The sequence below is a fragment of the Anoplopoma fimbria genome, chromosome 1 (assembly GCF_027596085.1).
Source record: "Anoplopoma fimbria isolate UVic2021 breed Golden Eagle Sablefish chromosome 1, Afim_UVic_2022, whole genome shotgun sequence".
Lineage (NCBI taxonomy): Eukaryota > Metazoa > Chordata > Actinopteri > Perciformes > Anoplopomatidae > Anoplopoma > Anoplopoma fimbria.
The window spans coordinates 28,796,531-28,809,012 of NC_072449.1; the positions used below are offsets into that span (position 1 = coordinate 28,796,531).

Sequence of the window (12,482 nt, forward strand, 5' to 3'; positions counted from 1 at the left end):
ACAGAATACATTTATTTTCAGTTTTTTTTATTTTCTTAGAACAAAACAATATTCCATCTGCATATCAGACATGGAGACGCAGAACTGAATAGGCATCAATTAAAATAACAAAGAAAAAAGTAAGCTATAATAATAAAAGTTCAAAATGACAACTCTTTTACAAAACCATGTTGTCCACTGCCACTGAACCACCTGAGCATAAAACCAAATCATTCAAATACACTTTCTCACATGTCAGGTTACTGTAGAAGCATAATACAAAAAAAGTAAAAAGGACAACTTAATATTGAAGACACGGGTACCGAAACTCTAGAAACCACATCTGGGGCATAAATATCAAAACTTTTTAATGCCTAAAGCATTTTCTTTTAGATCTGCATAAGATACCAAATTTGAGGAGCCTACACTTTAGGGATCAATTGCACTGTGAAAATGTATCGTTCCACAGTATTGGAGGTGCTTTTGAAAATCAAATTTCTCTAGGCGTGTTTAAAGCAGTCATGGTCTAAGTACATGTGAACGTGGGAATGGTGGGCAAATCTTCGTCTGACTGGCTACGAGGCTGCACTCAGTTGGCGTGCTGAACCGTGGAGAAGCACAGTTTGAGGGTGTAAGGGTAAGGACCAGCTGGGGAGAGAGAGAGAAAGGAGAGAAACAGAAATCAGGCTACAAGAAACATCCACCGTTAGATGAATTATTATTCTTCTAAAGGGACTTTATTTAACCCGTGTCTGCATCTCAGTTTGGATCTGCAATAACAAAAGTTACTCTAGAAACCCAGGACAAGTGTCATAAGTAAGTAAAGAAATGCTTACGAAAATAAATAAAGAAATAATACACGCAGACCCCTGATCGGGTACAATTTTGAGGTACTTGCACTTTATTCAAGTATTTCCATTTCTTGCTACTATAGTTTTCTTCTCGTATAACAAGAAGCTTAAGGATACATAAATAATAATACTCAAAATTGTACTGAAGTACAGTACTTGCAGAGCCTAAATGGACTTTGAAAGAGCACATAGAGCTAAGCTCTTTAATTGCTCTCAAAGTAATCAGATTGATGCATTTATCTTTTAAATGTACAGCATTTCTTGCAGGTGAGGCTTGACCCAGGTCCGCCCACCATAGTCTCACAAAATCCTGTGAGGAACACTGAGATGGTATCCCTACTTCTAATAATTTAATAATTAATTAATTGCTGAGGAGTTATACGCCCTCACATTTATGAGTCTGCTACTCAAACTGGGCAGTTAATGGACCTGAAACAAAATTTATACATCAAGTCCTTGTATTTCCTTTTTATTGAGGTAGAACTGTTTTCAGTCTTCAGTTTGCATCAAGGTTCATGGGATCAGTTTCAGTGTCTTACCCGTACCTGCATTTTTCATCTGGAAGTGGTTCATCAAGGCCAGGGCCTCCATGGCATCGTTGATGGACTCCCACTCTAGCAGACCTGAGGCACTGCGGTCGCTGGGGGCTGCGCCACCTGGTGGTTAGGAGTCAGAATTACACCACATATTCCAATACAGAAATATATATCAATGTGCAGTGTTACGTAATGTGATACATTTTGTCAGTTTGTCAATGCTGAGCTTTGCTACTAATTTGTTTTTGATGTGTTTATTTCTATTGAGGGATTCCAGATGTAACAGCAGCCACATTGGATGTGAACTAAATATTTTTAAACATGTTCAGCGTTATGGAAATATACAGAAACACATCTTAATAAGCAGAATCAAAGCAGCTTACTTTTTCCTGTGAACATTTTGACGTTGACGGGGCTCTTGACACCAAGCTCATCACAAATCTGCAGAGAAGACAACATTTATTATTAGGAGCATGCTCCACAGCTTTACTCTCATAGCCAGTGCCTGCAGCAGTCATTTCTTAGGACATTTTTCAGAAAATACTACTACTACATATTCCAATGCAATAAAACATTAGTGGCAGTGAAATGTTTCCCCCCTTGACCTTTTTTTTTCTTCCATAAACAACACACAAGCCACACTGGTCCAAACGCATGCATTTCCTCTTTCTACAGACCTGATTGAAGATCTCTGGCGTGACGTCTGGCTGGGCGTTGAAGAAGTGCAACACGTTGCTCGGGTGCTGGATGCGGTTTTTGGCCGCCTGCTCTGGCGAGGTGAACCGGTTATTCCTGGAGCCGTGGAAATCCTTAAAACTGCTGGAGCCGTCATCCAGCTCGTAGCACTGACCAGGTACGATGGCTTGCTGCTTGGACACGCTGCAGGGAAGGAGGATTATACATCTTTAAATTGTTAATTTACAAGTTAGGAGAGACACCGGGTAGAGGCTGGAGCAGACATTTTTGTTTGCACAAGTTTCACTAGTTTTAATCTGCTCGAGGCCTCATTCATGGCCTACTCCCTCTGGACAACAGAAATGTTCTTGAACTGGACGGGATGAACTCACCACACATTCAGTCTCTGTCCGAAGAGAAAGTTGTTGTTGAGGTGAGTGATGGCGCGGTCCACTGCATAGCAGTCTCCCATTTCCACCATGGCTGCCCCAGGCTTACTCTTCATGAACTTCACCTGTAGCAAGGGACAGAAGACAGGATTGACTGGTGCCCTTGAGAGACATGAAATATTCTGTTGGGGTTTAGATGACGGCTTGGGGGCAAGAGGGCATGTGTGGTTATGGGGAGCAAAATGTTCCAGTTACACAGCAAATGTCCACCTGTGTGACACGTATAGAAGCATGACAACTGCTGCTAACGGCAAAAAAAGACGAGAAAAAAAAAAAATAGTAAGGAATTACTAAGTGTTTTTTCACATAATGTGATTGTAGCTGGGACTCAGTTTCTTGTATGTAATTCATATGGCTGTTTGCCTTATTGAAACATTGCTAACATCAAGTTAACATTAAATACTTGGTAGCTTGCAAATATCATTGTGTGGAGAGCCTCTCGTACCCCTTCACAGCCCTCATAGACACCTCTACTGTCGGATACTGACCCGCTCTACGTTGCCATAGAGGCAGAAGATATTGAAGACGCGGTCGGCGTTCATCTTGACGGGCTCCAAGCCGTACAACATGACAACTGGAGACTCGGCGTGGCCACCGTACTCGCCGGGAGGAGGGGGAGGAGGCCCGTAGCCCGGCCCATAGTTTCTCCCTCCACGCCCTCTCATTGGTGGACCCATGCGGCGACCCTCGTAGGGCGGAGAGCCGTAGCTCTCGTCGTAGCCATGGTAGCCACCACCTGACGAATGAGGCAAGCAAATGAGGAAACAGAAAATAAACTGATAAGACAAGGAGACTTGAGAGCTGTTTTAGAGAAAAGTGTCATCACTTGGAGAAAAAAAGATTTGGTCTCAATATCCTAATATGTTGAGTTACAGCTAAAATGTGTGGAGAACCAATTTATACAGCAAAATACATCAAGTTTAATAAGCCACACCATCTACACAGACTGATTTTAAGGTAAACAGAAGTAGTCCTTTGAAACAAACATTTCTATAAATAAAATCAGAGCGTTTTCTTGGTTTTCTGAAGAGCCTTACCGTACTCTGGAGGGTGGTCGCCCAGCAGAGCAGGCTGTCTCTGGCGCTTGTTGGGGTTGGCATTGACATCATCTATGAGAACAGGAAGACAAGATAAGAGGAGAAAAGGTAGAGAAAGAAAAAAAGTGACAGATAAATATAAAGAGAAAATGAAATCTCAGTGTGATGCCTGACCATTACAAGGTATGGCATCAAGACAACATTTTGAAGTTATTATCGGTCACAAACTGATTTGTCCTGGGTAACTTAAAAAAACAAAAACAAAAAAGTGCTAAATTTAAACAATAATAAAGCAACTATTGTCTATGTAAAGACAGAGTGGAGTAATGTCTATCTGATCAGAGAATGAAGTCACTCTCTCTCTGTGACTGTTGTAATCTCAGCTTCTGTGCTTTGTTTATATAGCCGGGCTGACTCAAGTCCCTGTGTCACACTGGCTAGCTAATAGTCGCCGCTCTGCACTGCGCTCTCAATAAATAATATAATACAATATAATATATAGCACTGTTTGCGTTGTTAGCTGCTGGTCCTACTGTCGCCATGTTGAGAGCCGTGTGGAGGCAATCCCTCAATCATGCTCTGTATTTTGAATTTGGCACCTTAAATTTGTATTTGAGACAAAGGCATTCATTTCAAGATTGATGCATATTGCATGTATAGAGCCATAACAATCTTATGACGCTCCCCCCACGTTACACTCTAGACAGACATCAAGCCAAGTAGCTGAAAATCTCTTAGTGATTGACTTTGTATTACATTAGTTGTGGGAAAGAAACAGTTGGCAAGACTGGTTTTAATTTCTATGAAAATGGACCTAAATCAAACCAATATCCATAACGGTAAACTTTTAGAATATAAAAATGGAAGAGGGGGAAATGGCAAACATGGAGGTGGATGCTGATCTAAGAGATGAAAATGTAATGTATCAAACAAAAGTCACTCTAGATAAGCATCACAAATGGCTCATACAATACATACATTTACAATAAAATATACGCTCACACACACCTGGATTGCTCCCATTGCCATCTCCATCACCATCTGTACAGGTACACAATAGTCATACAAAATCAGAATCAAAAAGTACATATTTTCTTCCTCCCCTGGGCAAATGTTAAATTACCCCAGTTAGACTGTCAGGAGAGTGCAGCAGAACCACTCATGACAAAGCTGTGTGTCCTCATTTGGGAAGTATTTAAACATGTATTAAATATGTGGATGGCTTGGTACCTCAGCGAGTGACAAACCGGGCTCTTACAAAATCTAAAAGCGATTCGGCAACAAGCTTCTTAAGTTTTGGACACCTGAGCCAGTGCGGCTGGTGGATGAGAAGCTCTCCTCTCTTTGTAATGAACAGGGTTGGTCATGGCTCAAGCACATCCTACATGAAATCATGAGGTCCACACCCATTCCCTGGATTAAAAGCATGATTTAATTCCCAAAGAAAAGTTTGGGGAACCACATATAGATGAGATTCCTGGGACAAGACATGACAGTGTGAAGAGACATACAGCAGGTTTGAGTGAACCTGCAGGCTCCGACAGAACCCCAACCAACACCCTCTTCCAGAAAGAGAAAAATTAAGCCTGTATGAGAGGGGGGGAGGGGTGGAGTCATGTCAGTCTTGTGTGGCGATGTTGAGGTGCTGGGGCTTTGGGGTCATGTGGTGCTGTGCGATTATGTTCCCCAGGGAAGGTCTCGATTTACTTACTGCATGCTTACAAACAGTGGGGAGGAAGATACTTGCTGCAGCAGTTCCACTCAATTCATTCCATCCATCCCCACACTTATCCGTTCCCTCTTTTGGGGGGGAAACAACTCTCCACCTCAGGATCCGTTCCTGGGTTTTATCAAGCTGAAAACGCCCATTGGTGGGTTGGTCGGTCGGCCGTTTGGCTGGCGCTTCAGTCCTTTTTGTCTCTTTTTTTGGAATAGTCCGCTTAGCACCCACTGGTAGGCCTTGAGGCTGCCATAGAGCACAGTTCAGTTGGGAAGCTGGCTCCTCTTAGCCGCACATTGCCAAACCTGCATCACATGGAAGGCGTTACACAGGTTCTAGAGACTTTAGAATAAATTAAAAAAAAAAAATAACTGCACTCAAAAGAAAAAAAAGGGATAGCTAAACAGGGATGCATGTAGGAAGAAATTAGAGGGAGAAAAAGATGTAGAGGTGAGAGAAAATAATTCCACTCTGGAAGAAACACATGAAACCAAAAAAAATTAAAATGGGCCTGAGTGTGCTTGATGGTGTTGTCAGCAGTGTCTTCATCAGTTGTCTTGTGTTGACTCCAATGTGGCTGGCTACAGCTTGATTCGGGGGTGTGAGTCATCTATTGGATCAGTTGGTGCGGGCGCCAGCGAGTGTGCTGCTTGAATTGGGTTTTGTATTGTTTTTCGTGTCAACAACGCAGCCCAAAACAGTACAGGAAGGGCCGAGGCTTTAGCAAATGTTGATTGGTTAGAATCAGTATGCAGTCAGTCGGTTTGTACCGAGATGTCAGTCTCTACCTTCTGTTTGGGTGGATACTGTGTCTTCTCTGGTATCAGTCTCCTTTGGTGTAGACAGTGGGGGGCGGGGTTGCAGATGCAGCTATCGGCCTGCTTTCAATGTGTCATTTGCTTGTGTCTCGGAATGGTAAGGACAGGAAAAAAACAGGGGGGAAGGGCCCCGAGTGTAGCTCAGTGCCCAAACCCCCCTCCCACCACCACCATCTAGAAGTGTGCGTTGTCTTCGTGGCTCTTGTGCTGGAATGCGGAGACGAGGAATGAGTGGTATATCAGTCCTACATCGGCATGTTGAATGGGTGGTGTCTTGTAGTTTGTCCCCTCATGTCTCGGGGGACATTTGGCCCTCTGTATGATAGTGGCTGTGTCCTCACTGAAGAAGTGGATACTTGAGGTGGTGGTTTGCGGAGTGGTGATGTTGTCAGCATGTATCAGCCTCTCCCTCCTGTGCATGTTTTTGTTTTTGTTGGACTCGCTGACATCACAGATTTATCAGGAGGAGATAAGGGTTACACGATGTCACTGGTCTATGCCTCTGTTCTCACTTCTCAGAGAAATCAAACTTCAAAATAAGGCTGCAGGTTGGACTTTGACTAACTGCTCTTTTGTCAGAGCCACTTTGTTTTATATCAAACTCATTTTTGAGTGGGACTCTGACCATACATGCTAGACTTTAGGATGTTGTTGGTCTACTTTAAAAACAACTAAAATGGAAGAATTTAAGCTAGAAGTTAGATGACATTGGAAAAGACCAGGGTCAGTCTTGGTGGCAATGATACATGTCTCCAGTGACTGTCTTTAAAGTCAAAGTTGAAATACATGTTGCCCTAACTGTAAAAACTACCAATGTTTCTAACATTCTGAAGTTGACATTAATGGAACATTTAGAGGTGTGGTCAGGAAGGCAGGAACAGCAAATATTGGTAAATAGAACACAATGGGTTTGTGTCTTCATGACTAAAATATGCAAACAGGATTTCTGAGGTTAGCCCAGATCGTATCTTGTAAACAACAGCAAAGCTGCACTGGAGCCCAATGTAAGGAAGTGTCGCATATCCTCATTCCTTCCTTCTCAGAGAAGGAATGTCTCACTGACATACCAGCAGTGACTCAACTAAGACAATATCAAAGAGATATGAGGAAGCTGAAACGCGGTTTTTTGGAGGAAATTCCATATTGCAGTAATTACAGCTCATGTGCAGAAACTTGACATGCACTCCTGTAATAGCATCTGTCGCTACACTGTTTTTGTGTTAGGAAAAAGGAACAAGAACCCTGGCCTGAAGCTACAAAGAAGAGCGTACTGTTTCCAGATGTAATTTACAACTTAAGTAATGTCATCTGTCTGCAAATGTGTTTCTGCTATTCCTGCACCACTGCGGAGGTCTTCAACAGTTAGCTTTGGTGTAGCTGGAATTGTGGGTATTCATTTAATTTGTTATGTCAAAATGATCCCCAATTTCTACAGCTAGATTGTGAGGAGTAATCTAACTTGAATACTAATGTCATCGCTCCCGATTTCCCCAAACTTGCACACAAACCCTGACCGTAGTGTGTTATCGAGAAGTGTTAAAGTAAGACCAAGAGCAACACTTCAGTCATAATGCCACACAAGTTCTTCCCCAAAAACAACACCACTACATAAATGTTCATTGGAAACAATTTAAATTAATTAATTTGGTAGCATTATCAATGAGGAGTGTTGCTGAAACGTCCCACAGTAGCAGCAAGGATGCTTAATGTCAGGCTTCTCTGCTACAAAGCAAACATTTGGAGAGTGTTTGATGTTTTTACCTGGGCCTCCCAGGTTGGGGTTTGTGTAGTCCCAGGTGTCCTGGTCATTCTTGAACACATTCAGACGAGTGGGCTGAGGAGACATAATTTACATTAATACAAGCATGAAGACACAATCTAAAAGTTAAAACTGGCTGACCGAAAAATGTATAGCTATATACACACACACACACACATTTAGACAGTAATAGTAATTTTATATGATAATTAAGTGTTTAAAAGCATTAATCTGCAACTATTACAGAGTGTGTGTGTGTGTGTGTTTTTAGTTGTGAGGCATTACATCAACCCAGAAAGGTAACATTCCCAGCAGCGTAGTGTTGGTTTGCATTATATGGTGCAGGTGTTTATATTGTTCCTTGTCCACCACACCAATGAACACTGGCTGTGTTTTGCAGCATACCTTGGCGTACTCGATCTTCAGCGTGCAGCAGCCAGAGTAGATGTCTGCTCCGTTGAGTGACGCCTTGGCCCGCTGGGCGCTTTGCACGGAGTCGAACGTAATGACAGGAGTTAAGGAAAAGATGGAGTAGTACCAGGTTATCTTTATAAGAGAAATGATGATTAAGACTATTAAAAGCCACAAAAGAACAAAAAACCTGCACAGGGGTTTGTTATTAATGACACAGGGATATGACATCTGCGACCACAAATGGTCTTTGTCGGGTACTTTTTCAACCGAGGGAGAGCAGCATGCTGCTTTTTGTTATCTGCAGCTGCAAAAAGAAAAATATGCATGTGCATTTGCCGCTTGATGATTGACAGACACCGCCAGTCAATCACTATGACAAACAGTTTTATCACTGCCATCTGCATGTTTTATAACAATACCAGGGAACACAAACTGACATAACACACCTGACAAATATCCTCTAATAAAACTATGGCGACAAATATTTTGCTTATTCGTGTTAGAACTTCCAGAAAAATACTGGTTGTCAATCAGATTTTGCCCCTTGTCAGAGAGCACCAGCAGAAAAGGATATTCAACCATCGCCTGGACGCCGTTCTTCCTGAAGATGACGATTCTCTGGACAGGCCCGCAGTTGTTGCAGATGGTGTAGAGGACATCCTAGGAAAATAAAAAACACAGGGGGAAATGTTGAAATCAAAAAGTGATCCCTCTCACCCTCTCCATGAGGAACTGTGGCAGCTGGGCAGCTCTTTCAGCCATCGGCTGATTCTACCAAAGAGCTGGGGGACGGAGCTTCAGACGCTCATTTGTGCCCGCTGCCATCATACTGTACAACAACAACAGCGGAGACCACAGTCTGTCATGTTGACCAATAATATGGGGTGCTTTCATATTTTATTTACAAAATATCCTTTCAAACAAGCCTGGTTTTTGCAGACAGGCTTCTGTTGAATGCCAACAGGGCTGACGTTTAACAACAGCCATGTGAGTTGCTCTAGCTGGCATAAAAAGCAGCCCTCACATTGTTGCCACTATTCTGTTTGAACGATGAAAAAAAAGTCACAAAATGGGATGAAGCTCCACAATTGTTATATGTGCATTTACCGTGGTGATGGGGTAGATGGGGTTCATGATGGTGAGCAGAAGAACATTGTTGACACTTCTAGAGTCGTCGGAGTCTCCCGGTCTGGAGATCTTCTGGCTCGTGGAGTAGTTGATGAAGGCCGGGTGACCGGCGATGTACACTTGGTTGTCTGCAGCATAGGTCACGGCCGTGGACGATCCGTTCATGTCTTCGTACTCCACCAGGGCCTGCCGCTTCTTTGGCATTACCACCACATAGCTTAAAAAAAACAAAAGTGGTTAAATGAAGAGGTCGGTGGTATGAATTCCACTGGTTAACAATTGCGGCTGGCTGATTGTCATAATTTTACTTATAAAAATCATATTTTGCAGGTAAAAGTTTATACCCAACTAAACCCAACATGATTTGTCCTGTGTTAAAATGCAGGTTATTTTTAGAATATTTTCCATACAAATGGAGCTGTTCTCTTCCTCTACCTGATTGCTCCAAATTCTTGCAAGGCCTCCACCAGGTCAGCCTCCGTAACACCGTCCACCAGCCCCCGGACGTGCACCACGACAGAAGGAAGGGTCTTGTGTGGGTCTTCGTATCCCTGTGATGAAGAAGAAGTGAGAATTAGCGGACATGTTCAGCGTGATTATTTACTTATCTGAAGCGCACACATGTTCTCTGATGCTATCTTGTGGTCCGTTTCCTCCAACAACACGAGTCAAGCATACACATAATAGTGGAAAAATACCGGAATAAAACAACTAGATACAAGATATACTTTTGTAGACGCTGGTACAATAAAGCTGCAAAGACGCCCCCTGATCTTTTAGATGGATTTAAAAGTATTTTTTTCATGCAAAAATAGACCAAATGGGAATATTGTTTGTTGCAACCCTAGTGTACAGTAGTTATTGTAGTGAATAAACTATTTGGTATTAGTATTTTGTATCAGAAAACTACCATATTGCTGTACCATTCTGTGCAAATGTATTATGGTGTGTGTGTGTGTGTGTGTGTGTGTATATTAAGATTTAAAAAAAAATATTTTTTTTTAAAATATATATATAAAAAATCTTAATAGATTTATTCCATTTTAAAAAGGGATGCTTTTGAACATCTGACCAGGGACAAAAGATGCAAATAGTCCTCAGATATCTGTGCTGTTGATCAAACAACTTTGTCCCTGCCATATCAACTAATTCAAACTAAGAAAGGAATAGGTGCAGTTAAATAATGCAATCAAGTACATTTACTTAAGTTAAGCCCCTTAAATTTGTTGTTGAATATTTCCATTACATGCAACTTTATACTTCTACTCCACTATGATTCAGAAGGTAACTACAGTATTGTTTTAATCCACAACATTCCTTTGATTTTTACCCTGAAAACAATGTATCTGAACTGTAAGCTGAAGGATTTTCTGAGCAATAGATCAATTTAGCTCAACCATAAACACCTATAGCAGTAAAACGCAGAGGTTATTCAAATCCAAAAATGAAGACTTTTTCTACTTTTGCGTGGATACAAGTATTAGCTATTAGCAGTGTTACTTTAACTTAAGTAGAGAGTCTGACTTAGGAGGGATCACAGGGCAAGTTGACGTATTGACCTTAAAACATGCTAATTAACCTCTGGTTCAGCTAATCACAGTGCCTTGTTTTAACTTTTAATTGAACACACTTTTTTTTCAAACGTGTGTTCAAACAATTAATATTGGTTTGACTAGACCTACATGTAACGTTGCCGTTGCTGGCCATCTCAATGTGTTAGCTCACAGTTAGCTCACAGCTAGCATGTTGCTAACCCTCACCGTGGACTAGCAGATGGCCATCTCAATGTGTTCACAGTTAGCTCACAGTTAGCTCACGGCTAGCATGTTGCTAACCCTCACCGTGGACTAGCAGATGCTGGTCATCTCAATGTGTTAGCTCACAGCTAGCTCACAGCTAGCATGTTGCTAACCCTCACCGTGGACTAGCAGATGCTGGCCATCTCAATGTGTTAGCTCACAGTTAGCTCACAGCTAGCATGTTGCTAACCCTCACCGTGGACTAGCAGATGTTCACAGTTGGCCATCAGCTCATGCTCACAGTTAGCTCACAGTTAGCTCACAGCTAGCTCACAGCTAGCTCACAGCTAGCTCACGGCTAGCATGTTGCTAACCCTCACCGTGGACTAGCTAGAACAAAGCCGGGCTCAGGCGAGGCCCGGCCGGCGCAGAACAGGTCCAGACCGCTCCAGACCGGTCCGGACCGCTCCACGCAGGTACGAGCATTAAAGTGCATCTTTGTGTGTTTGTAATATACGAGGTAAAGCTGCTAAAACACGACCCCCCTTCACATAAATACACATGTTGACCTGTGACGCGCCTCTGAATGAACCACGGTCACGCACACACGCAGCGACCGAGCCGCGCTTGTTCGCTGGGAATCGAACACTAACGTTCCACTGCGGCTCACCGTGGCCATGCCGTCGGTTTTCTGTCGTTTCGTAGCCCGGCCGTCCTCGCTGTAGTAACGGCTCGCTGCAGTCGCCATGTTGTCCCGGTTAAAAAGGATGGTGGTAGTGACGCTGGTCTGAAATGGACGGAAAAGTCAAGAAAACGAGGCTCCGGTGGCCACGCCCAGTACGCCGACACCGCGGGCTGCTATTGGCTCAGCCGGCCGTCCATCTGTCTGGTGACTTGAGCAACAGCCAATAGGGAAGCGGCAAGCGTGGACGCGCTTTACGTTCAGAATCAGCTTTATTATAAATATAAATAAATAAATAAGAGTTACAACGACCAACTTAAAATAAGAATTACGTATATTTAGAAGTATTATGTTAAGTTTTAAACAATACATATTGAAAAATGAATAGATATGATTGATGACTATATATACTGTACATTTTTATTCCTGTTCTATCTTTATTTTGTTGTATAGTATGTGTATTTATTGTCTGTGTAGTTGTATAGTATGTGTATTTATTGTCTGTGTAGTTGTATAGTATGTGTATTTATTGTCTGTGTGTTGTATAGTATGTGTATTTATTGTCTGTGTAGTTGTATAGTATGTGTATTTATTGTCTGTGTAGTTGTATAGTATGTGTATTTATTGTCTGTGTAGTTGTATAGTATGTGTATTTATTGTCTGTGTAGTTGTATAGTATGTGTATTTATTGTCTG

The 12,482-nt window shown here is 42.3% G+C and overlaps 1 protein-coding gene across 2 annotated transcripts; it reads right to left on the reverse strand.

Annotated features, from left to right (window-relative positions):
• Positions 1-16: 16 nt before the first annotated feature.
• Positions 17-11,935, reverse strand: LOC129111785 (heterogeneous nuclear ribonucleoprotein L-like). Of its 2 annotated transcripts, none has more exons than XM_054623925.1 (14): positions 11,776-11,935; positions 9,802-9,917; positions 9,346-9,583; positions 8,813-8,898; positions 8,230-8,326; positions 7,827-7,899; positions 4,536-4,568; positions 3,528-3,599; positions 2,979-3,226; positions 2,434-2,555; positions 2,044-2,245; positions 1,750-1,807; positions 1,370-1,486; positions 17-627 (listed from the first exon to the last, which is right to left on the reverse strand). In XM_054623925.1, the coding sequence occupies exons 1-14, from the start codon at positions 11,851-11,853 to the stop codon at positions 569-571; spliced, it is 1,599 nt and encodes a 532-aa protein (XP_054479900.1). In that variant the 5' UTR covers positions 11,854-11,935; the 3' UTR covers positions 17-568. The 2 variants fall into 2 exon arrangements, with proteins under 2 accessions (XP_054479900.1, XP_054479980.1); XM_054624005.1 differs by having other exon boundaries at positions 1,376-1,486; positions 11,776-11,933.
• Between the last annotated feature and the right edge of the window lie 547 nt (positions 11,936-12,482).

Excerpts from the sequence above, each read along its gene's own strand:
- LOC129111785 (XM_054623925.1), bottom strand. The coding sequence starts at position 11,853 with ATGGCGACTGCAGCGAGCCGTTACTACAGCGAGGACGGCCGGGCTACG. Across the intron at positions 7,900-8,229 it reads TGAAGATCGAGTACGCCAAG|CCCACTCGTCTGAATGTGTT; the intron begins GTATGCTGCAAA and ends ATGTCTCCTCAG. Across the intron at positions 3,227-3,527 it reads CGACCACCCTCCAGAGTACG|GTGGTGGCTACCATGGCTAC; the intron begins GTAAGGCTCTTC and ends CTCATTCGTCAG.